The sequence below is a fragment of the Histoplasma capsulatum genome, assembly GCF_000150115.1.
Source record: "Histoplasma capsulatum G186AR genomic scaffold supercont2.5, whole genome shotgun sequence".
In the NCBI taxonomy this organism is placed as follows: Eukaryota; Fungi; Ascomycota; class Eurotiomycetes; order Onygenales; family Ajellomycetaceae; genus Histoplasma; species Histoplasma capsulatum.
In genome coordinates, this window is record NW_025544805.1 from 47,088 (window position 1) to 75,009 (window position 27,922).

The following is a 27,922-nucleotide window of genomic DNA, read 5'->3' on the forward strand; positions in this document are numbered from 1 at the left end:
CAATTCCATACATCCCTGAGGCATATCCAAATAGCACTTCCTTTGGTCTTCAGGAGTGAATATACTCGCGCGAACTGGGTCTGTGTCAAAGTGAAAGTCCCGATGCCATCCCAATACAGAGCATGAGATCGTCCCCCACTGCATGTTCGGGATCAGGTTTCATACAGAGGTGGAAAAAAAAACAAAGTCAAAGCCCGAACATTCTGCTTTTCCCAATCTATGCACGTTTACAGCTTGCAGATGGATGGCGCCGAGTTCTTTGGTCCTCGTTCTCGTGCCCTCAGGGATTTAGTTGCTACCTAGCCGAGAGTTAACTGCACCATCACCAAGCCACACTCGATCCCTCAGTGGAAAAAATTGTGAAAATGACGATCGTTTGTAAGAGCGGTGATGAACGAAACGCAACAGAGAGCGCATCCCCCTTTCTATTCAATTGGATTATTTCCACTCCCCTTCTCTGTTCAAAAGCTATTCCAGCCGAATTATCCTTCAGGTTGACAAGTAATAGGGCTTCAGGGCTACGAGGAATGAATCACTACTATTCCTATCATGTATCCGCATGTCCGCGACACCTCGACATCTGGGTGCCTTTATCAGTACTCGTATCGAAACGATCTATCATATGTACTCATAGTCTCACGTTTCCGAGAGATTGGACATATCTCGGTAGTTGTGGGATGTTCCCTGTTTGGCGGCACTTGTTACGTTCGTATTCTGGCAGCACACCCAGTTGCAATTCTACAAGCCCCTCTTGAGCGTGGGTGAAAGACAAGAGCAGTAATTATTCTGAGTTAGCGGCATTGCGAAATCTTCCTTAGTTGAAATTTTTCGACAGAGCTCTTGACTGAACCCCAGTGCTGAAGAGCGGAAGGAAAGGGAGAACCACAGAAATATTCCTTGATATATCATCAGTCAGGCCATGCAACAAATTTACGACAATTATCACATCTTCCACCCTGCTCGAGTCTTTGAAGTTTGTCAGGAATCATCTTTCTCATTTACCAAAAAGGCTGTGATGGGTGGAGCATTTGATTCCAGGCCAATTCCCAATCACAGCTGGAACATTAACCTGAATTTTATGCCAAATGTTCCCCTTAACACCTGCATCAACCTTAAAAGTTACCCGCAAAGCAATCATGATTATGAGCAGAACCATTCGCAGCCGAGATGCAGAATTCCATCCCCGCAAATTCCACAAAACATTCTCGGTCCGCATTTGGATTTCTCCAGCCATGAGATTCCCCTCAGCGAAACTCGAAGTATCTCGCCACTTCCCTGCTGTGTAACATACGATCCATAGACAACTTTGATCATCCATTGCAAAGTTGTCTGGCGCTGTTCTTCTTGTGACAATAAAAAAGAAAAAGAAGCGTTTGCTGGCGATGATGTACGTTTCGCCATCGGAGTCGTCCACCATCAAAATGCTCCCACCAAACGTGTCCTTCACAGAATCACCGAGACTATCATCCGGTTCGTTCCAGCCCATTCCATTGGGCATTCCCATATTTTCAATCATCATCTGCACCGATTGGTCCAGGTAAAGCCTTTTAAGAATCCTTTTATTCGTCAGCTCTGCGACCCTCAGATCCGCCATTTGACCCATTGAAACAAATTCTCTTCATCAGCTAAGCCACCTCCGGAATGAACCAGCCATTTAAAAGAAAGCAAGGGGATTTCCAAACCCTTATCATTACGACTAAACCAAATGACAATCAGAAATCAGAAATACAAAACAGGAGACCAGCAAGGAATCTCATACTTTCCCCTCCAACGATGAACAGCTTCTATGGATATGTGAGCCTCCTAAGTTTCCGGTTGACCGGAGTAAATCCATGCTTCGCGACGACGATGATCTAGCCATCGCCAGGAAGGGATTTGATATTTTCTCATATACGCTATATTTTTCTTCAATTCACCCAGCGGTGGGGTAATAATCAGAAAAATTGCGGCTCGCTGGGGAATAACAACGCTTCCTATATCGATTAACTAACGTGACAGTGTCCCCCCAGAACACTCCGTTTCTCCCCCACGATGTCGATAAAGTCGAGCTCGTTTCGTTCTTCGTTGTACTAGGGACTTTCTCCGGGGGCCCAGCAACGTTCGCGTATGGGTGGCCACGGCGGAACGAATAACATACGCAGCGTAGAGGTTTTAACACCCCTTAAGGTGGGGCAACACGTCTTGATATTATATAAGATAGAGCATTTCTTTTTCTCCCGCTGACACGTTGCAATCTTTCTCAGCTCTGAACACAATTACCTTTCTTTCTTCCTAATACGAAAGGGTGACAAGAGATACCGGGGAACAATTCAATAACTACAGACAGGAATAAATCCTCATGCCAAACTAAGATACATACGTCTGTGATAACCCGTCTCTAGATCTCAGCCATTTTGCTTGGCACTGTATTGACTGGTTTTGGTGCCCTTTCCATAGCACTCCCTGTTGCATGTTACCTCGTACAGGCAGCCAAGTTCGTATGAAATTTGTGCTCTAAACTGCTAGAGATAGAACGGGTGTAAAGGTTCTATAAGATCCAGAATCATTACCTTTCCATTAAGCAAAAGAGATAAGGCATGCAGTCAAAATCTAGCGTTTGGCTGTATATAAAGATGGTGGCATTGCTTGGCCAGCCGTTATCAAATACCCCGCATATAATCTTAAAGGTCACTCAGAAGGCCTACGGAAGCACTCACGGAATCTCCAGAATCCCTTTCAAAATGGAGATGCAGTCCGGACCCACAGCCTAAAACAGTCATTGCTGCGCAAAGGAGGAAATTAAAACTTGAGGATGGAAAAAGTCAAAGAAACGACCCCTTTGATAAATCTCCTCAAATGATTCATTTCTTTTCGCAAACGAAAAATGAAGTCTGCGAAACGTAGACTTGGCTTACGGCCCCTGCATGGCTGATACATGCATGCCACATGGCCATGGGATTCTTGTGGAACCGAATACGGCTCCTAAAGACCTACGTACAGTACTCAGCGCATATTGATCTTGGCTCATCAAGAAAAAGTGGTGTGCCAACCACTGTTGAAACATCCGCTTCTTCTGCGGAGCCGCAAGAGGGACAAAACGAAATTATTGTTAAAGGTCATGGGGAACAAGGGCTTTCATACACGGTAGAGCCACTGATATGTGGCCAGCTCATTGGGCATGGCAGGAGTCCACAGAACCCCGCATAGAATTGCTCCTGGGCTGGGGTTTCATGATGGAGGTGGGTTTTATTATTGTTTGGGCCTTTCGGCCCGTTCCGCGTTATTCCACAACGAATTGAATGAAAGCGAGACAGCCGACAATACCAAGTGACAAAGAACGATCGATATCCGCTAAGCGTTGATTATTCGCATGATATGTATGTCTAGTACATGCACTATGTATGGGCCGGTATTCTCTACGCATGCGCTAACTTCTGATAGATAAGACTGTTGACTTTTCCAAAGTTTCTTTGACAATATGAATCCACGGCCTATGGGCTACAAAAAGGGGGACTGAGCAAAGGCCGAAGCGGAATCTTAGTCGTATTCTTAGTCTTATCACGGGAAAATGTAACATGGTCAGCTCGTCACACGCTAGATTGGCTTGGAGCCGTCAATCGCGTGGGAACTGAGGAGAGCAGGGGTATCGGCGGCATCCAGCGGGGAACTTCACTTCCATGGCGTGCATTTACCACCACGTTCCTCCATACATCCTTTTCATTCCAAGACTTAACCTTCCGCTGAGGTGAAAATGGGAACGACGAGTGCACACTGGTGAGACCGAATGTCTCTTCTGTTTCAAACCTAAATGCGAAGTTGGAACTAGGCTCCTGGGATTTTCTGGTGAGGCAAAACGGTCCGGCCCGGAGCTGGGAATTTTAGTCTTTAACTTGGTGGCATTATTGACAATTGCCAGGACTACAGCAAGAGCAATGTCCCAACTCGGACTCGTTCCTTTCTAGAACTCCAGGGATCGACTTCGGCGGACAGGGGCAACGTAAACCAAGAGAAGAGAAAATAAAGGTTGGCCCCAATTGGGCTATTAACTATCCTGCAGCCACTTGCTAACTCGGTCACTAAGATGCTTTTGGTGCCCAATAGGACCGAGTTTTTCATCGAAATTCCCCCTAGTTCTGCACCTAAATTCCCCAGTCCCCGGGCCCGGAGCCCCTAAAGGTTTTAAGGCGAGGACATTGGTCAAGTTATACGCCTTTTGCCTTAGCCATTATCTGCCTTGACGATGCTTGGAGCTTGGCGAGGGAGCTAGAGCAGATAATAATCAAAGGTCTGCGTCGGCGTTGCAAATTCCTTCACCCTTCCAATAAGTGTCAAATGAGTGAGCAGCTTCCCATCTCCTGTTTGATCTTCAGCTCCCTGAATAATAGATCGGAAAACGCGGCCGAGGTCACCTTTCTTCCAGGCCGCCATATGTGGAGTCTTCATCATCAAAGACCCTGCCAATCAAAAAATTCCCCATTTCAGCTCGTTGATGGTTGGGCATTTCCTTGGACAAAGATTTTAGTTTTGATCACTAGCCTGGCTTTCATAAGGGACACAAAAGGCTCTGGTGATCCTGGCTAAAAAGATCCGGGGTAATTTTATCCCTGTTGTTAGAAAATTCCGGACATACTTCCAAACCAGGGATAATAGTAATATTTAATAATGGGGAGCAATAACTATCACGCAAGATTTCCCCGCCGGCTCGTTCCATATGGAAGCTAGCAGAAGGCAATGATTAGTTCTATTCGGCTCTCCTTTTTTTTTTTGCCTTCTCTTCAATTAGCCCCTGAGTCCTGTGTTTTCATGGCACCTCACTTTCCTGAAGGATTGATCGCTGTATGCATCAAAAGCCCACTAATATTTTATAGTCTTGGTGAATATTTGCAAAACATATCTCCAGACAGAAGATGCCGTGCATAGAGATCTCATACTGTCCACCTATAGTTAACGGTGTATCTTAGATTTTAGGCCCTTTGTCCTTTGATTGAGATCACTTTTATCTCACAAAAGTTTATGTAGTATTCTCTGAGGATCTTCTAATTCTGGAGAATATCTAAGTGACTTACTATATGTACTGTAGAAAACAGATTTCATAGCAGTCAGTGACCCTTTTCATGGAGAGATTAAGACTCTGTCATGATACCGATGCCTCCGGTCCCTGGCATCCTCAGGGGTTTTTCTGTCAAGAGCCTGCCCATACTAGTACCCAGTGCAATAACATGTCAAATTGCAGAATTACATACACTCAGGGACAAACCCCGTACGATATATAGTTGAACATTTTGAGAATGACAGCGCCCGAGAGTACCCGTGACATTCAGGTCGTAGTGTATTATAACCTTTTTAATTGAATGGTGAAGAGTCTGGCTGTGTCATATGCAATATACTCCCACTGTATTGGAGGTGAGGGCTGGACTTTTTCGAGATCCAGTATTGAGATTTCCATTTATATTTCTAGTGTGTGCAAGGACTTGTAGATGGACAGTAGAGATCCCTACACACAACATATTCCATATGGAGAGGCTATGTTGTCTAAAGATATTAGTTACTCTTGGCAATGTGTGATTGTGATTCCTCCTTCCTGGATACCTGCCAGGTTCATTTCCAGAACCCTTCGATCGTCTTCAATACGTCCACAATCCAAGCCAGTTCGTAGGGAACAATAGCCTAGGGAAGAAGTGGCCTACTAGGGTCAAATTTCCCCTTCTCAGTACATTTATGCGCAGTACTATTGGTTGCTTTCGGGCGGATACCATAACGATATATACACGTATATTCTCCCTAGAAATCATTGGCCACGAAATTGGCTAGATAATCTTTCTATCATGCGTAGAAGAGAAAATTTCCCGAGTTCGTAAGGAAGCGCTTGGTTGTCCCCGTAGGAGACTTAGATATCGAATAATATCGAGTTCGTTTTGCCTGTGGCTGGTAGGATGCTAGGGTGGGGCAAGGGGAAGTTGACATCAACAAGGTAACAGCTGAGGGGAAACCTGCAGCCGGGATCTGGCGTGAAGGGTTGCGTACCTTGGACTGCGAAGGGGTGGACTATCGCCATCGAACTTCAGGAGATAAAAACTGTTTCCCTGCTAGAGTGCAGAATTCGACCGCCAAACACCCAGTTACGCAAATCTGATTCTGAAAACAGTTAACCCTGGGAGAGCCGGCCAACTAGTAACTGTTGGGACGATATACGTATCAGATTATATCAAGGGGGTCAGCTGTCCAGATATTGGATTTCTATAAAATGTGATACCAGCTCCATTTAACCTTAGCACACATACTAGTATACCTCACATTCCATGACGAGTTGGCTGAGTCTGTTGACGGGCTCCTTGCTTCAACTCCCACATTCCTTGAACACATGAATAATGTGATACGGTCTTAAGCGTGAATTTGCTGGCTGGTGCAATCGCTGTCCACTAAAGGTATTTAGTATCTAACATTGCTTTAATTATTCCGGATGGGAATGCATACCAATTGGAAATTCAAAAACAGCATGGTACGATCAACGGACCGTGAAAGACATCGGAGTGAAAAGGAGCAATAAGAGTATCCTCAATCTCAGATCTCGCGCGACGACTGAGGTTAAAATCGCTGGACGTGGACTTGTACTGATATGTATACTAGTACGGATATATATTAGTATATATTATTTGCCTTTCTCCTTCAATCAATGGGCATCTGATGGACACAATTGCATGGCCCGGAGCTCCTTGATTCAAGAGGTTTATATCCCCAATTTTTCGTTCTCATCTACACACCCAGCTTCTCACAAAAATTCCTCATGGAATTGAAAGGCATCCAATATAGTTTGTCTTCGTCAAAGACAAACGTCCACATGGACGGACTTCAAGTTCTCAATTTGAAGGTAGCGACAGAGAGGTGCGGTCATTATTACTCCTACCCGCAACAACTGCCTGCTCGGTACGTCTGTACAAGTAGTGTATAGTATGTACATACATACAACCAAGTACTCGTTCGTGTGTACATCGTGAGAAATGCGTATCGAATGGCCAAGAATTATTCCCAACAGTACAAATGGGAAAATGTGGCCAAGTTGACAAATTGCATTTTCTTTGTTCCACTACTTGGGTCCGGAAGGGCTTTCCGGAGCTATAGCCCATAGTCGAACGACTCTTTGTTTGTTAGATATTCAGGGAGGTCGGCCATTCTATCGAGTTATAGCCATTTTGGGCGTTGTGCATACTTCTGATGCGAACTGTTGCGAAGGCTTGATCTGATGTTGTATAATCCGTGCCATTCTGTGCGTTGATGAAGAACCGCCTGTGAATGGCATCTGAAATGCTGATCAACCATATAGTCATTGAATATCGACGTGACACACGACCGAGATTGTTTCGTTCCCTGATTAAAACGCCCTAACCATGGCCCTGAATGGTTTGGGTAATATACAATACATCATTGATAATAGCGCCAAACGTCCACTGGCTACCAAAAGAAAGATGGCGTTAATATATGATATGGGCAGGAAAGAAAGCCTTGGTAGATAGCAGAGTGCCGGGTGGACTGAGCCATCGGCAGGGTCTAGCAGAAACGAGCAAGACAAACCTCTTCGGGAATCTAGGCTTGCAATCCGACGACATTCTTGCATGGAAGGAGAAAATGTAGTTTCCGAAAAGAGGGATGTATAAAATGCACTCTGTAATGTTGTAAAACGTCTCGCTCGCCTTCTCCCAAAAAAGGCCAGGTCTATCTACGTCAGAGGATTGACGTGCCCAAGGGCAACCTAGCAGAGAAGCACCACGATGAATTGTGTTCAGTGTGTCAGAATTATGTCTCGAGCAGTAGACTACATAGGTCCCCCTAACTGGATTGATGTATATACCAGTGGCATAGGAATTGGAAGAAGACAAACGAAAAATAGGTCGCCAATGTCAGTATCCTCAAGGTAAAAAAAATAAAAAATAACATTTTATGGAGAAGAATAACCACCATTAGGCCAATTTAGAGCGTAATTTATCTGTCATGAATACTTCATTTTTGCCGGGCGGGATAACATCTGAGAGGCTCTGGTTCCCTTCTGCCGATCACATTCCATCAAAAAATAATGTTCAATTCAGAGTTTCGTTCCCATATTCACATGAACGGCTTTCGTCTGCGAATATGCATCCAACCCAGCTTCGCCTAACTCGCGCCCAATACCACTTTGCTTCACTCCACCAAATGGCACACGGAAATCGCTATCGTTGCTGCTGTTAATCCAAACCATGCCAGCTTCAATCTCGCTCGCGACATAATGGGCTCGCTTAATGTCTCGGGTGAATACTGCCGCACCGAGACCATACGTCGTATCATTTGCTTTGGCGATAGCCTCCTCTTGAGTCTTGAAACTAGCGATGGCCACAAACGGGCCGAAGATCTCTTCGCGGTAGATTGTCATGTTGTCCCTGACATTTGTGAAAATGGTGGGCTCTATAAAGAAACCTTTTCCATCTCCAACATTTTTATAGGGTACACCACCAGCGACCAAGGTAGCGCCTTCGGCCTTCCCCGCCTCGATATACGAAAGTACGCGATCATATTGAGCTTTCGTGACTTGGGGTCCTTGGAAAGTGTCATCGGAGAACGGGTTACCCATTTTGCTTGTGGAAGCGACAACGTCCTTGAACAACGTAACAAACTTATCATAGATGGAATCTTGAACAAGAATTCGTGAGGTAGCTGTGCAGACCTGGCCCATGTTGGACATAATCCCGATATGTGCCCACTTAGCTGCTTGTTCCAGATCCGCGTCCTCGAAGACGAGGAGAGGGGATTTTCCACCAGTCTCGAGGGTGATATTCTTGAGGTTTGCGGCAGCCATTTTCATGATTTGACGAGCAGTAGCAGTGGATCCAGTGAAGGCGATTTTGTCAATGTCTGGATGAGTTGCGATTGCTGCCCCCGCATCTTTCCCAAGGCCGTTGAGAATATTCACCACGCCAGGAGGGAATCCGGCTTCTTTGATCAGGGTTGCGAGATATAGGATACTAAGAGGCGTCTGCTCTGCTGCCTTGATGACAATGGTATTTCCACAAGCTAATGCCGGGCCCAATTTCCATGCAGCCATGACAAGAGGATAGTTCCAGGGAATGATCTGTCCAACCACGCCAATGGGCTGGCGTAAAGTGTAGGCGAATTTGGCGGACGTGGTACTGATAGTGCTGCCATGTACTTTGTCGGCGAACCCGCCATAGTATCTTAAGGTCTCAGCAACCTCTCCACAATCCCCATCACGCGCAACCGTATATGGTTTACCTATCCTCATGGTGTGAGTAAAAGAATCCCATAGCATTCAGCACAAAAGAAGCTCTGAAGGCGACCCTGACCGTTGTCCCAAGCCTCAATTGTAGCCAAGATTTCCTTGTGCTGCTCAACAAGTTCTGAGAGCCTGACCATAAGCTTTCCTCTGCCTGTAGCAGAAAGGCATTTCCATGAGGGATCTTTGAGAGCTCTGCGAGCAGCCTTTACAGCAATGTCCACATCTTCTGCACCTGCAGCTTGCACAGAAGCAATCTCAGATTCATCACTAACACCAGCCCCCGTACAGCGTTAGCCATTTGTCCCATTCTTTACCCACAGGCTAGAATCAGGTTTAACCAACGTTGGATTGATGGATATGATCTTCTCGCCGGACTTAGCCGCCACAAATTCATTATTTATAAACAATCCCAATGGCTGGGTGTATTCACGGCCGTTTGGCGCGGTGAGATCGATAGAGAGGCTAGACATTGTGAAAGAGATTTTGGAGAAGTATCTGGAAGTGAGAACCGTATTTGGCCTGAGAAGCTTTCGTGGAGGTAGACTTCGGAACCGCGGGGAACAGAAGCACATAAGTATGGAGTTAAATACTGGTCAAAATTCCACTTGCTCCGCCCTGAGCTAACTTCCGTATATCTTACTCTCTGCAATTCAAGCCCTTCGCGACGAACAATCTCTATCCGGGGGGATTTCTAAGCAGAGGATTTGCCGCCCCACCAAAGAAGGTCCCGCTTCCCCACGTCGACCGAAAACCAAGTGTTTGCACTGTTTGGCGCTCTCGACGCTAATATTTTCCTTCCACCGGGCACAATTAGGAAGATTTCCTCATGACTCGTGGCTATATCAAGCCATTACCTTGCATAGTCTCTCTCTTCGCCTTCTGCTGCTTCAATTTCACCTAACCCTTCCCTCTGATCTCCCTAGGTAGTAGTTTGTGCCTTTGATCGTGGTGGATTTGCAAATAAATCCAAAATGGACTTGCAGCCAGACTCCCATATCGATCAAGCGGCCTCCATCAATTACTGGAATTCAGTTCCCGCCACCGCTGATGGCATGCTTGGCGGCTACCCCCAAATCTCCTCCATTGACCTTCGTGGCTCATCGGCCTTTCTCGCAAAAGTCCGTCGATTGATTCCATCCAGCGGCTCGGGGAAGGTTGTGCTGGGCGTCGACTGTGGCGCTGGCATTGGTAGAGTCACTGAGGGCTTTCTAAGCAGAATATGCGAAACCGTCGACATTGTGGAGCCGGTTGAAACATTCGTCGACGTCCTCAAACGCGGGAAGTCCTACCAGGATGGCAAAATTGGCGACATCTACATCACGGGCATTCAGAGTTGGACACCAACCAAGCGCTATGATTTGATCTGGACACAGTGGTGCACGAATCATCTCACCGATGTACAGCTGGTGGAATATCTCGTCCGGTGCAAGGGCGCGCTTTCTGAGAGGGGTTTACTGATTCTGAAGGAAAATACCAATTCGGACACTGCAAATGACTACTATGATGCAGTAGATAGCACGGTGACTAGAACTGAAAATAAATTTTTAAAATTATTTTCGGAGGCAGGGCTCAAAGTGCTGAGATCAGAGGAACAAAGTGGGATGCCACAGAGGCTGCACTTATTGCCGATTAGGCTCTGGGCTCTGCGGCCAGCGACTTGAAGGATATCCAAAGTGAGGTCACTTATACATAACTAAACCTAATGATAGGCGACTTGGCCCCGACAGATCCTAGCCTGCGGCGCAAGGAAACTAGTCCTCCCTGTGCTGTACATATCTTGATATACACAATTCTGGGCCCGAACGTAACGTAATATACAATGGTTTATACCTGGAGCATCGGAATAAAAACCGATGTTAAAATGTCGATATGTCGGGAGACAGACTCTCGATATTCGGACGTACAGCGGATTGGAAATTTCCCTCATTCCTCTCCGGCTAAGCCCATGATGAACTCCCACTCCTTGCCGCCAACCACCGACACGCTCAGCCGCGATTGCTTCATCATCTGCATATTCTCGAGCGGTCCGCCAGGTTTTGCAAATGACTTGAGCTCAGCCAGTGTGATAAGGTCCTTAAATTTGCGTCTAAACTCTACGTGGACAACCTCCCACTTAGGATTTTCACGGCTGGATTTTGGATCGTAATACGGGTGTGCGGGATCGAATGCGGATTCTATTCCAAGTTGTTGATCCAGGAAATATGCATTAGACGAGACGAGTCCAGGTATAATATACTGCGTCGAATTTTTTTTTTTTTTTTTTTTTTTTTTTTTTTTTTTGCACTTTCCTTTGTTGGAGTCTCTATACGTACCGTCGACAGAGTGTTCCCGAACAATTTCCATAATTCCAGCTATTCCGGGAACCTTGCAGTTGGAATGATAAAAGAATGCCAAATCTCCTTTTTTCATGGCACGCATGTTATTTCGTGCTACATGGGTTTGCTTTTTTTAGTCTCAAAGTGAATAATAAGCTGGGCTATACAGATTATATAAATCGAATGTTAAGCATACCAGTGGGGTTCCGGACACCTTTTATTCACATCAGCATGAAATCCGACAATCACCAATACACCTGAGATATACTGGTCTATGGCGCGGAGCCTGATGGAGTAATGAAGACTCACCATCCCAAGCTTCTGGCTCGCTCGCCTCGCGCAAATCATCGATGGAGAACTTGACATCGACGCCCTTCTCCATCCTCGACTCCGGTTCTGCTTTCATAAGCCAATATGATTTCGAGCCGTCTTCTTCACCCTGGGTCTCATCTATGGTCTTTTTGTTCTTTGGCTCCGTCTTCGTATCGTTCGCGGCGAGAGCGGGCCTTGATTCACGTTGTTTCGACTTTTTTGAAGCTGATTGCACACTTTTTGTGTTTTGCTTGGTAACTGGAGCGATGAAGTTACGCAACCCGCCGTTGTTGCGGATGACGGCGTAGGTTGAGTTAGATTAGTTACTTATACTTAAATTCATTTTGAGTGGATATATAGCCGTGCGGGAGGCTGAAATAGGTACCATGAAGCAGTAATTTTGACCATTCCTTTCACTCATTGGACACATAAACACGAAAATAAACTATGAGAAGTTTAATGTACACATGGAGATATTTGACTATCTCGAGCGATCCCAACAAAATCCCAACAAAGAGGCCCTCAGAACGTGCGAAAGGAAAGAGAGGAAACTCCAGCAGGGGACAAAACGAGATGATCTGACCTTTTTCGCGTTCCGTATTCACAGTATTGGCACCACCAGCCCGTTTTCCGGCGCGTTCGGATGGTCCTGATGCTGGGGATTCTTTGGCAATGTGCGTTACGCCGGGTTCTGACTCCGATGAGGGAGACTCTTCTACCACAGGTGCGGCAGGCTTCCTAGGATTCAATCGTGGCTTTTTGACATTTTTTTGACTTGGTTCATTGGCATTGCTGGAAGAAACAGCCTTATGTTTCTGTCTTTTTGGAGGCATTATTTTTTTCAGGAGAAATAATCAAGGTGACCTTGACTGGCCACAATCCTGTGAGATACAGAAGGAGGTTCTGCTCTAAACAGGAAAAGGGACAACAACGAACAACAATTGAGATACTGAGAATACTCTTGAACGAAAATATATATCTCTACATTTCATACGTGGGTGTTGGCTCGCTAGCACTCACAGGGGAGACAAAATAGTGGTGCTGTAGAATCAATTGGACGGGGACCTCAGGAGCTCTCGCGACACCACGTGAATTAACCTTCAACTACCAGGTGCCATCCCGCGCGTATGCGGAAATCATCCTCTCTATTGCTTTTTCTTCACCGCTATCCCTTGGGCTTTACTCACCCTCTGTGAGTTCTACACTGAAAAACTGAAAATGAGTTGCGAGGATCACTCGACCGATAGTTATGTTAAAGGAAATTGCTTTTGTGTGCAGTGTTTCATCGCCCAAGCAACCCACAACGGCACCCAAACTTTCGTCCATTTGTGCACATAAACTCATCTTGCAGAGCGGAACTTTTGGTGTTGAGGGGACGAATCACCCAATCCAATCCCTCCAACATTAACTAACTATCCTTCACCGACTTACCTAATGATTCGCGCGACTTGCTACAAACGGTGCTACGCAGTAGGAAAAATCTAAGAGGCTCGCTTCATTTCAGATGATGGCCATAACGACCTCTATCAGAATGCGCTTTCAAAAATCCTTCTCAGCCATTATACAGAGAGCAGCAGCATGTGAACCTTTGCTCACAAATTGCAGATGTGGAAAGTGAAGTGGACTGAAGTACCGAAGTACCAATAACATGCTTTGCATTGAGATTTTGATATCACACATGACGTATCAAGCATATTGAAGAGTGGAGGAGAAAGGAAAATCCTATGGGTGCCTTGACATGAAAGCTTGGCATTCATACATCCATGTCTGGGACATCATTAGCACTTACATGGATGAATGATGGGCGGGCTAGCATCAACTTCAGAGGTGGGGGTTCTGGTTGTGCATTTCACCCTTCTCTGCTGCGAGGAATACAGATTGAGAATACTATGGAGAATGTATATAAAGCCTGAGCATTGTACTAGTAGTAATTGTTTTGAATACTATTGAAGGATAAAGGTCAACGGCTGCAAACGATGCTGATGGATGCTCGTATGCTCGAAGGTGACAAAGCTTTTTCCACCAGGCTAAATTCTTATTAGCAAGCAACGGCAAGATCAGTTTGAGGTTCTGTTATATCTACGACCAGGAAACGATGGGGGCAAATTTCCGAGTTCCCGCGAAAGTTTGTTTTTCAGTCCTATGTAATTGGCCACTCCAAGTATCTCCTGCGTGTTGGGACACTGAATAACTCGATTTTGCCGTTTCTCTGCCCCATTGAAAACGAGGCGCTATCACCCAGCGCAAAGTGGAGGTCGGTCGATGATAGCCGGGCGTTAAGCGCAGCAAGGATGCTCGAACAAAAATGAAATAAAAACAAAAGCAAAAACACAATTAACAGATAGTACCAACTCATTCTATTACAGCGCACTGACTGCTTATGCTTGTATGATTATTTTCTCATGTCAGGGTTTTGCAGATGCAGGTGTTCAAGGTATAATACTCAGATATGTCGGATAGGTTAGCTAGAACACTGCCAGCTGGAATTGATGGGCATATTACTGCGCCAGAGGCTCTGCCAGAGTCCGATGCGGAGCAGTCTCTGAAAGAACCGCAGGAGACGGAAAATAGAAACCTCGAGAAAAAAGATGATATTGCCAATTCGACACAATCATCATCATCATCAGCAGGGCGGTGCAATGGAAAAGAAGAATTTCAATACCACTACCTTACCTTCGACACTCCGCTTCCACCTCCTACAGGCATTTCGGTTCCCAGGCCGGGTCAGCCACGAGCTCCCGAGCAGCCCGATCTGCAACCATATATTTCCCCATTTACATGGCGGAAATCACGCAAATGGGTGGTAACGATGCTATCATGCCTTGTTACGACTCTCAGCGCGATGGCAGCAGGGGCATATAGCCCGCCTGAACAGATACTCACAGAGAAATGGAAGATAAGCGGCGTGGTATACAATCTCGGAATCTCGGTCTTCAGCTTTGGGTTCGCTCTTTCGCCGATGGTGCTTGCGCCATTTTCGGAAATCAATGGGCGGCGACCAATGCTTGTAGCCAGTGGGATACTCTTTACTTGTAGGTTGGAATAGATAGCTATGACTCAAAAATACTATCGCAAAAGTCCCAAGCAACTAACTGTTTTTCCATATACGGTATCTGCTATCTAGTAACTCAACTAGGTTGCGCAGTCACGGATTCTTTTGCTGGCATGTTGCTCTCTCGATTGTTTCTTGGTGTTGGAGGCTGTAAGTTTACATGAACTCTCCTTGCCATGATCATGCAAGTATAAATATGTGCCTGTATTGTACATGCATGGCTAACCAACGGTTCCCAGCAACGTTCTCGTCCATAATCGGCGGTGTCCTCAGCGATGTCTACGTGACCGAGGAAAGGAATACTCCTATGGCATTGTTCTCCGGAGCCGTCCTCTTCGGCACGGGCTTCGGCCCCATGGTTTCTAGTTTCATTGTTCACCACATTTCCTGGCGCTGGGTATATTACTTGCAAACGATTATGTCCGCCGTGGTTACGGCGATGGTTGTGGTTTTCTTTAAAGAAACCCGTGGCAACTTGCTCTTGAGTCGGAAGGCACAAGCGTTGAATCAGTGGTATGAACAACTTGAGGAGGCTGGATATGTTGGTGTCGATATGCCAGTGCTTGGGAAGGACGGGGAAAGCGAGCGACAGAGCCAACGGATCCGGTGGAAGGTCAAGTCTGATGAAGAACGAGAGAGTATAGCTAAGGTGCTTGCAATATCGCTTTATCGACCATTCCGTAAGTGGGCGAATGCTCTCTATATTGTTTTTCGATCCCCTTTTAGGTTTGCTAATTCGATGAGACATCCTTTTGCAGACCTCCTTTTTACGGAACCGGTGGTATTTTTCTTCTCACTCTGGGTCTCCTTTAGTTGGGCAGTATTATATCTTCAATTCGGTGCCATCCCGCTTGTTTTTCAGGATAACCACGGATTCAACCTACTGCAATCCGGGGCCGTTTTCGCATGTATGTGTTCCATATATATTTTCAACCACAGCAGGCCCCCCCTCCCCCCTAGCTAGTCGGATCGCCCTCTAAACGCCCAAACAATGCACACATATAATCCAGTCCAATCATCTGACAATTAGACCCACCAGCAATCTCCATTGGTGGCATAATCGCCACATTCCTCAGCATCTGGCAGGAGAAGTACGTACATCGCTTGGGTAAAATATCCAGCAGACCCGAGGGTCGCTTAGTTTTTGTATGCGTCGAGTCGATTCTGATGCCGGCGGGCATGTTCTGGTTCGGGTGGACATCCTTCCCCTCGATACACTGGATCGTGCCCTGTCTTGCAATCGGATGCGTCACCATTGGGATCTTCTCGATCTATCTGGCGGTGTTTAATTATTTGGCCGATACCTATCATCGGTATGCCAGCTCGGCCTTGGCGGCGCAATCGTGTTGTAAGGATCATGGATGCCCCCTAATCTCCCCTCCTTTTCCTTCTCCTTTTTTTTTTTTTTGTTTGTCCTAAGGACACTGAATGGGTTTCCTCGTGCGTACCCTTTTCACACAGCTTGGTCCAATTGCTAAGTGAAAATTCCTGGACAGGCCGTAATCTTCTTGGTGGCGTATTTCCGCTCGTGGTGCGAATCATGTACGTCAATCTCGGATATCCAGAGGCATCAAGCTTGCTGGGAGGAATAGTATGTCGTTTCCACTTCCATGGTTCTAATTTGTTCCCGCCTTATTTCCTTTGCCCGCACCCCGCGATGATCATGTCCAGAACAGATGACAGATTGGTAATACTCACGACCACTGACATACAGGGCTCGTTGCTCACGATTGTCCCGTGGGTTCTTGTGTTCTATGGTCCGAAAATCAGGGCGCGAAGTAAAATCGCAAGTGTAAGTTTGGTACAACGTTTTCACTTCCCATCCTGCCACGTGCCGTGATATAATCCCAGTGATTATTTGATGGTTTCTGCAGCGCTGGTTCCTGCTGGCACCATCACTTGCTAATTGATATTTTTCGTCCCTTTTTCTATTCCAGGAAATTATGACAGAAGACGAACGAGCTGGATAGCGTACATTTCTGGCAATGATTTCATGGCTCCCTTAATCATTGTCTTATGCTATAGGTTACCAAGCGATATTGATCAAATTAGGAGCTGAATGGGCTTATTGTTCCTCGCGGGGTTCGCTACGAGGCGAGGGGATACGTGCTTCTCTGTTTCTTCCAATAATAAAATGAACTTTTCATGTCGTGATGTATATAATGAGTATAGAGCCGAATGTATATATGTATGTATATAGATGGCAACATCATAGATTTATAATAATACAGACCGCGAGAACCCAAGAGAATTACATATCTACACCGTGATCGCTCGCGCTATTGAATTTTCCAGATCGTCAGATAGATCGAACTTAATCCCCGATCCAACCTCCCTTGAGCATTGTTAAATTGTAGATATACTTGTTCCCAATAGCTTCCAGGGTTCTCTATTGTGTACAGGTACGTTGAGGCATTGCCATCCCTGTTACTAACAGTAATAAGAATGGCTGTCATGCTCTCCATAAAGCCACCATCGCAATATTCTCTCCTCATTTGATTTTTCAGCAGCTGATCGCAGTTTCGGAAGCGTGATTCTGATGCGATAACAGGGCTCGATGGTAACATCCGTGCAGCGCTAGTCTGTATCTGGGCAAGCGTGTTGGCCTAAAATAGGCAGTGCCGCCAATGAGCGAGCAGATGATTGGCTGAAATTCATAACGTAATCAGAGCGTCTAAATTCCGCCGACAGAAGCCAATGAGGGAGTTCTGCCGATAAAGCGGTGGCAGATTGCGTGATTGGAAAGTTGTAGCGGGGCGGATGTATATTGATACATTGGTGGGGCAGTGGTGGTATTGGGGAGTTCGTCAAGCATGCGAAATTATAACTTATCATACAGGGAAACTTCCTCATTTGGTGGTTCGATCTCTGCTTTATATATTACCCCTCCATTCTCTCATCCTGCTGTAGCAACGCGATTTCCTTGCCCTACAGACACCCACGACCTCCACTCTTCGACCATTTTCTTCGAATCTAGTATTAATCACATCCATCATGGCTGAAGAACGTGCTGCTCCGTGAGTTTATCCTTCCATCGCACACCTTGCTGATTCAGCTTGGTCCTTTGTTGTCTTAACGACTGAGGTGTCTTCTTTCAGTCTCCGACTCGGGTCAATTGCCCCCAACTTCAAGGCAGTCACCACAAAGGGTGAAATCGACTTCCATGAATTCATTGGCGATCACTACGTCATCCTCTTCTCTCACCCCGTATGTCCCCAATGGAGTGAGGCGAATGAGGAGATCATTGTCGAAGAGAAATGATGAAGTGGGTGGTGTTGGGTTTTGCTAATTGATTGGAATTTTCCTTCTCCAATTCCAGGATGATTTCACTCCCACTTGCACCACTGAGTTAGGAGCCTTCGCCAAGTTGGAGCCTGAGTTCACTGCTAGACGTGTCAAACTCATTGGACTGGTAAGTGGCCCCTTCCAGCCATTGCGTAGGAAAAACGAACAGGAGTAGGCCGAAAGAGCAAAAGCGAGCATTGGCTAACTGGAACCCCAAATTTCTCCTTTGTCTAGAGCGCCAACGCCCTCAAATCCCATTTCGAATGGATCAAAGATATCGACGAGGTTACCGGATCGAACCTGCAGTTCCCCATCATTGCTGATGCTGATCGCAAAATCTCATATTTGTATGATATGCTTGATTACCAGGACACCACAAATGTTGACGAGAAGGGTGAGTATAAATGAACCTCCGCCCCGGTTTCCTGCCATGAATCGGGAGGGGGCGTCAGTGACTGATTTAACGGACCCACAGGAATTGCCATGACCATCCGCTCCGTCTTCATCATCGACCCCAACAAGAAAATCCGATTGATCCTTAGTTACCCAGCCACCACTGGCCGGAATGCTGCTGAGGTCCTGCGAGTCATCGATGCGCTTCAGACCACTGACAAGAATGGTGTGAACACCCCCATTAACTGGACATTGGGCGAAGATGTCATTATCCCACCGACTGTGAAGACCGAGGACGCGATTAAGAAGTTTGGTGATGTCAGAATTGTTAAGCCGTAAGTTTGGTCCTTGTTCCTCTGTCCGTCGGATGAATTTTGTCACAGCAGCTAACTTGTCATCTTTTCTAGATACCTCCGATACACCACTCTCAAGAACTAAGATCGCAAATGCGCGTGTCTGGGGAAGAGACGGTTGGAGTGATATTTTGTAAAAACCTGATGACCTATGAACATTGTTCTTGGTATTATTGTTCCTTGGTTTATTTTACTATGTTTTTTTATTAATTAAAGCGCGCCATGTTATAACAGAAGATCAATCCATAAAATTTTAACTTACCAATAACCAAATGGGTCACTCACAAGTAACTTGTCCCTTTGCATTCCCCAAACTTTCCGCCTTTTGTCTTGCACGTTGCAGAAAGTCAGTCACTTATTTCTTCTTCCCCTAAGAACATGAATGTTCTGTTTCATATCCAGGTTGGCTCAAGCTGCCAACCAACTAGTAGGATCAAAGTGAGACGCCATCCAAGTTGCCTTATTCAACCCGTGGAACTGAGAAAGACTTGAATTGGTTTGAAACAAAACAGTATTCTTTTTCCGGAGCCACCACTCCAGAGTATTTGTGAACACAGCGAGCATCCAGCCAAAATCAGTCGTAAGGGGAAAATGATAGCCAGCAAGCGCCAAGAGTGAGGGGTCCTGCTTAGGAAGCAAGTCACGCCGCAGAATCGGTTAAACTTTCGGCCCGGTCACGGGAGGCCAGTGGATACTGGCCAATCAGACGCTTACAATGTCTGTTTGCCGGCTTACATCATTCAGCCGCATAGTTAACCACAACGTCGTTTCTTCTGGATACTTCATCCCATCTCACCAAGAATATTAGTACACTCAGCGTCCATTGACACTGACTTGGCTGTTGTGAACGAGTGGGCAAGTCTCAGGGAGTCTGATTGTCTACCGTCCTCATCATGCCGTAGACGAGTCCTGCGGTTCATCAACTCTGATCGTTTGCATCCTGCAAACACTCCCTGATCGAACAAACTATTGGAAACCGAGGCTCTCCCTATACTACACAGTGCAACCTTCACTCCCGTCTCAAACTATTGGTCTGCGCACCAGCCAATTTCAATTTCCTCCCGCCTGCCGGAGATCCGATACACTGTCCTTACTGTTCTCCACTCCATATCGAAATTCCTGTACGATTTTGCAAACGCGATTCGCAACTGGTGTTGGATGAACTAATTTTAATCCTCAACCTCTCCCTTGTTTTCCAGCCCCACTTGACCAACTTGTTATGGTAGTGCAGACGGCATACATGTCAAACAAAGAAGAGAGGAACATTTGACGAAATTCTTGCAGTCGTATGTTAATCGCCTATGATATTGTTTGATTTATATAAGACTTTCGTCTCGCTTTGCCTCGATCCCTCCCCTTGCACCCAACTTTATGTTTTTTAGTCGAATGGCAATATATCCACCCATCGCATCTCTCCTTATGTAGTCATTTAGCTAACCATGGCGGGAATAGGCTCAGAACGTGAAACCGGCAAGCCGGTTGAAGGAAGCAGCCCTACAAAGGCGGTTGCAGAATCCTCGACCCCGGCTATACCGCCGCCGCCGCTTACCCCAGACACCTCGAAACGATTTACATCTGTGATTAAATACTTTCGCTCTTCCAAAACTCGCAGCACTACCATATCCACAACTTGGCCTTCGAGAAGATTTATTTCCAAGAACTCCGCGAAACCTCCGTCGGAGGAATCTTCCCACAATAAGATTTCTGAAGCGCTCCGTCTTGCAACACCAACTACTTCCAAATCACCAGACCTAGATCTATTTCGAAGCCCCAGTTTACCCGTCCCCGCAGCTGTGTTGGAACCTGGCCTGAGGCAGAATATTGAGTTAGAAAGGAGATTTCTAGAGTACCAGGAACCCAGGGAAACAGCTCACCGGAAAAGCTCACTACCTTTTCTTGAACCTGTAGTTGCTGATTCTGTGCCAAAAAGCCCGCTGCGAACTGAATCGCCGTTTGTGAAAGCATTTTTTGAATCATCGCTTGTCCCGTCGTCTAACAACAAAAAAGGCGATACATCGAGCCAACCTACGGAAAGTGTACTTAAAGCCATGTCATCAAATAATCCCATTGGTGGCCAGTATGACTCATTTCAAGAGCAAAATGCGGGGCCGAGTACTACAACTGGGAACCTAACTGCCCAGTCACCATTGCCGAACGGTCAAAATTCATCATCCACTCCAACGAATTTATCGGGTTTGGTGTGTAATGTACATCGAACGACAGGGCGAGATCCCCGTCCCCTCGTAGGGCCTTCTAGCACTGTTCTGGGAGATAAGCTATATGTGTTTGGCGGGCGGGTACAGTCAAGAAGCAGACCCGAGCTATTAACTAATGAGATGTACGAATTGGATTTGGTGCGTCGTCATTGGACTAAATTAGAAACAACGGGAGATATTCCCCCTCCACGTTATTTCCACACTGTATGTGCGTTGGGCGATTCAAAACTAGTATGCTATGGCGGCATGTCTGCGAAAGCTGCTCTTCCAAATCAGCCACCTGCGACTCCAAACCAAACTTCCCAGCGGTCAGGAGAGGAAGCACAACAAGGAGTTGTGCTTTTGTCAGATGTACATATCTTCGATGTCCCTAGTAGAACCTGGGTTTTCATTCCGACCGCCAATGCCCCCAGAGGGAGATATGCCCACTGTGCAACGATTTTACCCTCAGGAGCTACCTTCGGCTCCTCGAATGCTCCCATATCCGCCCTCCACCATAATCCGTCTTCATCCAATCCACACCAAGGTACATTAGGCGTGGAGATCGATGGATATGGCGGGGCGGAGATGATCGTCGTTGGTGGCCAGGATACTTCGAATCATTATTTTGAAGAAATAAATGTTTTCAATCTGCGAAGCCTAAAATGGACTTCGACCACCTCTCTTGACCGTAGTTGTGGGGCCTATCGCAGTGTTGCTACTCCTTTGCTCGGAGTGAAGCCTTCTGATATTGGAGGTGGAGTTGAGGTGGAAGGGTTCAGGGACCCGACGAAGCCGGATGCTCAGAAGCCAGATCCACTGCTGTTGATATACTCGAATTACAATTTCCTAGATGTCAAATTAAACCTGCAGCTCCGTACACCTGACGGGAAGCTTACAGAGAAGTCGATGAATGGCACGGTTTCACCTCCTGGCTTACGGTTTCCTAATGGGGGCATTATCAATGGCCATTTTGTGGTTAGCGGTACCTACCTTACATCGTCCAAACAGGAGTACGCAATGTGGGCTCTGGATTTGAAAACACTCACATGGGGACGTATTGATGCTGGAGGAGCAATTTTTAGTCACGGGAGTTGGAATCGCGGTGTTTTGTGGAGCCGGCGAAGCACATTTGTTGTGATTGGACATCGGAAACGAAGTTTAGTTGAGGACTACAACCACCGGCGCATCAATTTCTCACACATCTGCTTTGTGGAACTCGAAGCGTTTGGCCTGTATGAGAATCCACGACGAAGCGCCCCAACTTCGGGGTATGTGTCCGTAAGCAGCCCCATGGTACCTGCGTCGCTACAAGCAAAGATTTCCCAGCAAGGTGCGGGGGGGCGACCATTATCTACGACAGCGGAAGAATTAGGCAGGATGGCTCTATCACTTCGGGAACTGTCTGATATGGAGCTGCTCACTATTGGCGGCGAACGTATCCCAGTCAACTCTCACATTTTGGCTCGTCGTTGGGGCCCATATTTTATTCAACTTCTCCGCGAATCTACAATCGCAGAAGAGAACATGTCAGATGCTGCTACCGTACGCCAGCAGACTTCGTCTCACCCTAGTCGCAATTCCAGCATCACAATAACACCATCAGTGGGAAACAATAGCAGTTATTCTGCCGCGACTACCCTCATCGGCCATACAGGCTCATCATCCAACCAGAAGACCCCGCCGTCACTCCTTCCAAACCTTGAAATCCCCTCCGCGCACACTCTTACACCGACTTCTCGCCCTAGAACCTTGTACCTCCCCCACACTCACCTAACCGTCCAACTGCTCGTTCATTATCTCTATACTTCCTCACTCCCACCCCCGGGCTCCCAACTCTGTACTCCACAGATCCTCTGCTCTCTCCTCCAGCTTGCACGACCCTACCAGGTAGATGGCCTCCTCGAAGCCACGGTCGAACGACTCCACCAAGTGCTGGACGGGCGGAACGCTGCAGCAGTTTTTAACGCCGCAGCCATGGCTGCTGGCGGTGGCCGTGGCACAGGCTTTGCCAGTGGACCTGGTGGAACCCTCGAAGTATTAAACGGGGTCCACTCGCGTTCCAACGCCGTCGCTTCCGCCGTAGAACCAATGAGCATACTGAACCTCAACTCCAACTCAGACACGGAGTCCGGAGACACATCGGGGCCACGATCGGGTACCGTGGGTGGTGGACCTGGACAGTCCCAGCGCCGCACACCAAGCGCCCAGCGACCAGCAAACCTACGCATCAACACCACAAATCTCAACACTAGAAATGCACCTGGTGGTTTTAGTGCGGGAGGCAACCGCAATCGCGCTGAATCAGTCAGCAGCGCGGCTAGCACGGCTACGTCTGCTTCAACAAATACCAGTCTCAGTTTCTCTGAGTCTATGGGCGCGGATGACATTGCTCGTCATAATGATCCCAATAATAAAAACAAAGATGATGACATAGTGGGCCACGAGCGCGGGCGGAGCAAGCCTGAACGGGAGATTTGGACGGGTGAGATTAGCAGCGTTGTCGGGCTACAGAAAAGGGGGTTACGCGGGTTGATGGAGGGGCGACGGATGAGGGAGAGGGGTGGGAGGCCGGCCAATCCGCTTGGGGCAGCTGGTGTTGGAGGTGAGGATGGAAATTCCACCGACACTGGTGGAGCACCACCAGCGATATCTGCGGCTCCGGCTGGTGTTGCTGTAGGCAGTGGATAGAAATGGAATGAATGAATGAATGAATGAATGGGAAGTAAGAAAAAGGAAGAGAGGGGATTCTGTGTTTGTGTTCTCTATAGGCGTTTAGGGATTGGGGTGATGACATGAATGCTTTACATTATCATGTTATTATGTTCTATTGTCCTTTTTTGGTTTTGTTTCTTCGCCCAAGCCGCCTCATTTTTCTCACCTTTCTTTTTTACTCTTCTACAGGAGCATTGCCTGTCCATCCGCTTATGCTTCCTCCTCCCTTCTTCCTTTTCCTTTCTTCCCCTCTCTTATACTTCTTTCTCTTCTTATACTTCTTTCTCTCTCGTTCTATTTCTATTTCTATTATCCCTGATCTCCCTTATTCCGTTGTCATTTCTTGCCTTTAACTTTGTTCCTTCGTGGATTTTATCGCATTATCACATTTCTGTATGTATCTATTGCTTTTGGAAACAGGTTAGCAACCAAAACAGAGAACATGATGCGAACCCGCTCAAATTAGTGGGGGAAAAAAAAGTAAACCAGCTATCCTCAAACTGTTGAAGCGTTCCATCTCCCTGGTACGACAAGTGTATTGTTTATGTATTCTTCATTGGGATATATCTATTCACTCGCTTTGGTCTCAAATTCTATGACTTCGTTTGGGGAAATTTCTAGGATATCTCCGCCCCATGTTTCACACTCGCTTGAGCATGGGACGAGTGCGGCACTTACAAAAGAAAGGAAAAGGGAGATAGAGAATAAATAGACAAAGAAATTTTTAAATAATTAAAATAAAATAAAATAAAAATCAACACCCCCCAAAGCTATGCAAACCGCCAAAGAACTAACTAGAGAGAGAGAGATATATATATATATATAGGGCCGAGTAGTTTGAAACCACATTGAAGTCCAAGAAGGACCGTAGGATATAAAGTGAAAAAGGGCCATGTCTAGGAAATGAAAAATCTGAAGAGACTGGGAATTGATGCAGTGTATATCCGGCGCAAATCGAAGGAAACCAGCTAAAAACCCTTTCCCACCACGAGGAGGAAGAATAGAGACATACCACCAGCAGCGACATAACAATATCCTTTGTCCAAAGACACCAGGTACCCACGTGGGTTGCTATGCAGTTAAATTTTATATAAATAGTGTAAAACAGTCGCCAGGAAGAGCAAATAAGAAGGGGGAACAAAGAGGGAAAGAGGAAGGAAGAGAACAATTCCCCCTCTCCCCCCCCTTCCGCCCCCTACCAACCCGGCCAACCCATGTGGTAAAGTAACGTTTCAGCGCTCCGGAACCGCTCTTGTCAGCACGCGTATATTATCTACAAACCCTTTAATAAGCTCCTCGTACTGGTTTTTCGGATCCCCTGCAAGTGCTAGGTCGCCCTGGCGGCGCACCTCGGCGGAGGAGATCTCTATTTCGAGTTCGTGTTCGAACTCTGACTGTGAGTTATTGGAACAATCCTGAATTGATTTTGGCGGGTTAGTTGTATATAACATTGTGAAAGGAGCAATTAATGATATGGATAGAAAGGGCTATGGGAAAAAGAGGAGGACGAATGTGGTTAAGTCGAGCAGGAATATGGTGATACAATTTTGGGCCTCCAAAGACGAATACAAAATTTCGGATACAAAACTGTGAAATAAAAGGGCAAATAAACATGGTTCGCTAACGTGGAGGCGGAAAAGAAAATGTACTACAAATTGACATACCTCTGTAGTAGCAACCTGAGTCAAATCAATTTGATACGCCAGATGTCTGTAGCTCATACGATCTTTGTTTCTGGCACCACCTCGTGGTGCCCCAGCCCCAGCCCCAACCAACGAGCTCGGCTCATCAGGCAAACTGAGTTCGCTAATATCACCTTCGTAGTTCATTTCGAGATTGACACTTATTCGCCAATCAAGACAGGTTCTCGGACTGTAAACATCGAGATCCGCAATGCGACATTTGATGATCCGAGCAAGAACGGCGCCTGTTCGTTGGTCTGTTGTGACACGGACCTTGGGCTTATGACGGGGGTTAAGATGGTGTTGGATTATAGGTGGGAGTGCGGAGGAGGATATTTGGTAGAACGTGTCTCGTTCCTTTTTGTGGGCATAGGTCAATGGGATGCGGGTGCCCGATTGAGATACTGAGGATTTCACGGTGTCATTGAGGAAATCGTTGAGAGCTCGGTGTTGGGCCTAGTTAGATATTATTGCCTAGTCAGACATTTTTTGTCTACAAAACATTGAAGGTTGTAGAAGGGGGTGGAAGGGGAGGTGTGGGGTTCCTACTAAAGACATTGAGCTTTCGAAACCAACTCGGATACTAGGATCATCTTTGGCAAGAACACACTCCGTAAGAGCCGGTATCCGGACGCGTTCTCCACGATTTCTGTCGACAAGCATGCCCAGCTTAGCTTCAACTTCGAGAACAGCGCCTTGTCCAACCACTGATCCGCCAGCAGGGCCTGCTCCAATATCTCTCCTCATAACAACCTGTTGGAACAAAAAGTCGCAGATCAATTTCGTAACTTCCTCGTGAGGGATCAGCCCCGTAATGGACGGTTCCCACGGGCCCAATGAGGTAGCATTTTGGTCTATAGGCGGAGGAGGCCGGGAAGGGAGATTACCATTTGTCGGGGCTTCATCATTTGGTGCCTCTAGAATTGGATGCGGCTGCGAATGTAGGGGACGATCTCTCGACGTGAATTTGTCGGGCTGAGGTTCGTGGCTTGTAACGACACGTTTAGGGGGAGGAGGGACATTGAGCCCGGTGGGTATCGCTGGGGGATTGCCGCTGGTTCGCGGAGCTTTACGCGCGTAGACCGGAGGTTCATCGTATCGCCTTGGTCTCTTTTTGGGAATTTCGGATGGCAGTATAAGTCTATTCATAGAGTCCTCTGTCGCCAATTGCCTTTGGCTATTCGTTTTGGAAGTGGGAGGTTCACTTTGTCGCAGACGTTTGGTAGGTGGTGAAGTTGTTGGTGGTCGACTATTGCTTGCAGGTTGCGGTGTTTTCGGTGTGGAAGGAGGGTATTGTGACGGTATTGTATCACCGGCGTCATGTGCGTGCCCAGGAACATGAACGGCACTATTGCTGTTATTTTTCGATGTCGTGTCATCATCATCCTTACGATATGGTTGAGGGGTCTGATCATCAAATTGGTTATCATCACTCAGTCTGCTCACATTTGCCACTGCAGTTGGGGGCTAACACTCACGTTGTTCTCCTCGGTTCTCATTGAATAACGGGTTTGACTCTCGCCACCAGGACCTTGACTGTGCACCGCCTGCACAATTGGGGACCCTGCATCTCTCTGATCCCGCAACTGATTATCTTGGCTGCTCCAGGGACCTGAGAGAGAGCGGTTTTGTTGAGAATCGAAACCAGAGGACGGTGGTCGTGCTTGATGTGGCGAAGGGCGGGAAAAGGAGGCTGAGGGAGGGCCAAGGGGTGTTCCTGGATGGGAGAGTTGTTGATTTGGAGAGAACGGCTGTGACTGCTGCGGAATAGGCTGATGTTGTGAAGCTCCAATGCTTTCACGTGGAGGATAAGAGTAACTCTGAGAGGAGGTAGGAGTTTGAATAGAATGAACGGATTGCGAGCGCTGCTGCGAGAAATATGATTGCGGGGTCCCAGAGCTCATAGCTTGAGGGGTATATGGGGATGATAGGGACCCTGCAGATTGATTGTAGGCAGAACCGGCGGAGCCCGGAGGGTAGTTGTCGCGGGAGACAGGTTGGTAGGTTTGGATGGAATGTGGTAGAATGCTCGCGCTCTGAGAGTGTTGAGCGGCACTGCTCAACGCTGGCGTATGTTGATATGGCGAAGCAGTGGATCCATAGGGTGAAGAGCCACCAGGAGAGCGTAGAGGTAGAGGGGGTTGGAGGGGGGGAGGTTGCGGTGGTTTTGCGCGGAATTCGGGGGCCTGCGGAGCCTGCTGGGTTGTGTGGTATGAGACTGGCGAAGCATCATCGTGCTTTTTCACAGGGTAGACGGAACCCAGGTCGTGGCCCTGAGGCTGTTGAGGGGAAGACGGGGAATGTTGCGCCGTGGGAAATTTCTGGACACTAGCAGCGGCGTCGTTATTGATGATGGTGCGCAAGTCCATGATCACGATA

The 27,922-nt window shown here is 47.0% G+C and overlaps 9 protein-coding genes across 9 annotated transcripts; 5 read left to right on the forward strand and 4 right to left on the reverse strand.

Annotated features, from left to right (window-relative positions):
• Window positions 1–994: 994 nt before the first annotated feature.
• HCBG_03954 (uncharacterized protein) lies at window positions 995–1,594 on the reverse strand (the record flags this gene model as incomplete). Its single annotated transcript, XM_045431003.1, has 1 exon — window positions 995–1,594. The coding sequence occupies one exon, from the start codon at window positions 1,592–1,594 to the stop codon at window positions 995–997; it is 600 nt and encodes a 199-aa protein (XP_045287556.1).
• Window positions 1,595–2,925: 1,331 nt separating this feature from the next.
• On the forward strand, window positions 2,926–4,217 carry HCBG_03955 (uncharacterized protein; the record flags this gene model as incomplete). The annotated part of the gene is made up of 3 exons (XM_045431004.1): window positions 2,926–3,166; window positions 3,896–3,976; window positions 4,081–4,217. The coding sequence occupies 3 exons, from the start codon at window positions 2,926–2,928 to the stop codon at window positions 4,215–4,217; spliced, it is 459 nt and encodes a 152-aa protein (XP_045287557.1).
• A 3,406-nt stretch (window positions 4,218–7,623) lies between these two features.
• On the reverse strand, window positions 7,624–9,844 carry HCBG_03956 (retinal dehydrogenase; the record flags this gene model as incomplete). The annotated part of the gene is made up of 3 exons (XM_045431005.1): window positions 7,624–9,237; window positions 9,309–9,508; window positions 9,584–9,844. The coding sequence occupies 3 exons, from the start codon at window positions 9,811–9,813 to the stop codon at window positions 8,057–8,059; spliced, it is 1,611 nt and encodes a 536-aa protein (XP_045287558.1).
• A 368-nt stretch (window positions 9,845–10,212) lies between these two features.
• Window positions 10,213–10,902, forward strand: HCBG_03957 (DUF858 domain-containing protein; the record flags this gene model as incomplete). The annotated part of the gene is made up of 1 exon (XM_045431006.1): window positions 10,213–10,902. One exon carries the CDS (start codon window positions 10,213–10,215, stop codon window positions 10,900–10,902), a length of 690 nt encoding a protein of 229 aa, XP_045287559.1.
• Window positions 10,903–11,164: 262 nt separating this feature from the next.
• On the reverse strand, window positions 11,165–12,701 carry HCBG_03958 (uncharacterized protein; the record flags this gene model as incomplete). Its single annotated transcript, XM_045431007.1, has 4 exons — window positions 11,165–11,415; window positions 11,554–11,670; window positions 11,866–12,126; window positions 12,452–12,701. The coding sequence occupies 4 exons, from the start codon at window positions 12,699–12,701 to the stop codon at window positions 11,165–11,167; spliced, it is 879 nt and encodes a 292-aa protein (XP_045287560.1).
• Window positions 12,702–14,317: 1,616 nt separating this feature from the next.
• HCBG_03959 (uncharacterized protein) lies at window positions 14,318–16,932 on the forward strand (the record flags this gene model as incomplete). Its single annotated transcript, XM_045431008.1, has 7 exons — window positions 14,318–14,900; window positions 15,005–15,070; window positions 15,160–15,600; window positions 15,960–16,268; window positions 16,417–16,511; window positions 16,635–16,712; window positions 16,858–16,932. The coding sequence occupies 7 exons, from the start codon at window positions 14,318–14,320 to the stop codon at window positions 16,888–16,890; spliced, it is 1,605 nt and encodes a 534-aa protein (XP_045287561.1).
• A 774-nt stretch (window positions 16,933–17,706) lies between these two features.
• On the forward strand, window positions 17,707–19,316 carry HCBG_03960 (thiol-specific antioxidant; the record flags this gene model as incomplete). The annotated part of the gene is made up of 6 exons (XM_045431009.1): window positions 17,707–17,937; window positions 18,019–18,127; window positions 18,240–18,332; window positions 18,440–18,599; window positions 18,681–18,933; window positions 19,006–19,316. The coding sequence occupies 6 exons, from the start codon at window positions 17,915–17,917 to the stop codon at window positions 19,034–19,036; spliced, it is 669 nt and encodes a 222-aa protein (XP_045287562.1).
• A 1,074-nt stretch (window positions 19,317–20,390) lies between these two features.
• Window positions 20,391–23,837, forward strand: HCBG_03961 (uncharacterized protein; the record flags this gene model as incomplete). The annotated part of the gene is made up of 1 exon (XM_045431010.1): window positions 20,391–23,837. The coding sequence occupies one exon, from the start codon at window positions 20,391–20,393 to the stop codon at window positions 23,835–23,837; it is 3,447 nt and encodes a 1,148-aa protein (XP_045287563.1).
• A 1,256-nt stretch (window positions 23,838–25,093) lies between these two features.
• HCBG_03962 (uncharacterized protein) lies at window positions 25,094–27,912 on the reverse strand (the record flags this gene model as incomplete). The annotated part of the gene is made up of 4 exons (XM_045431011.1): window positions 25,094–25,276; window positions 25,526–25,999; window positions 26,093–26,950; window positions 27,022–27,912. The coding sequence occupies 4 exons, from the start codon at window positions 27,910–27,912 to the stop codon at window positions 25,094–25,096; spliced, it is 2,406 nt and encodes an 801-aa protein (XP_045287564.1).
• Window positions 27,913–27,922: the final 10 nt, after the last annotated feature.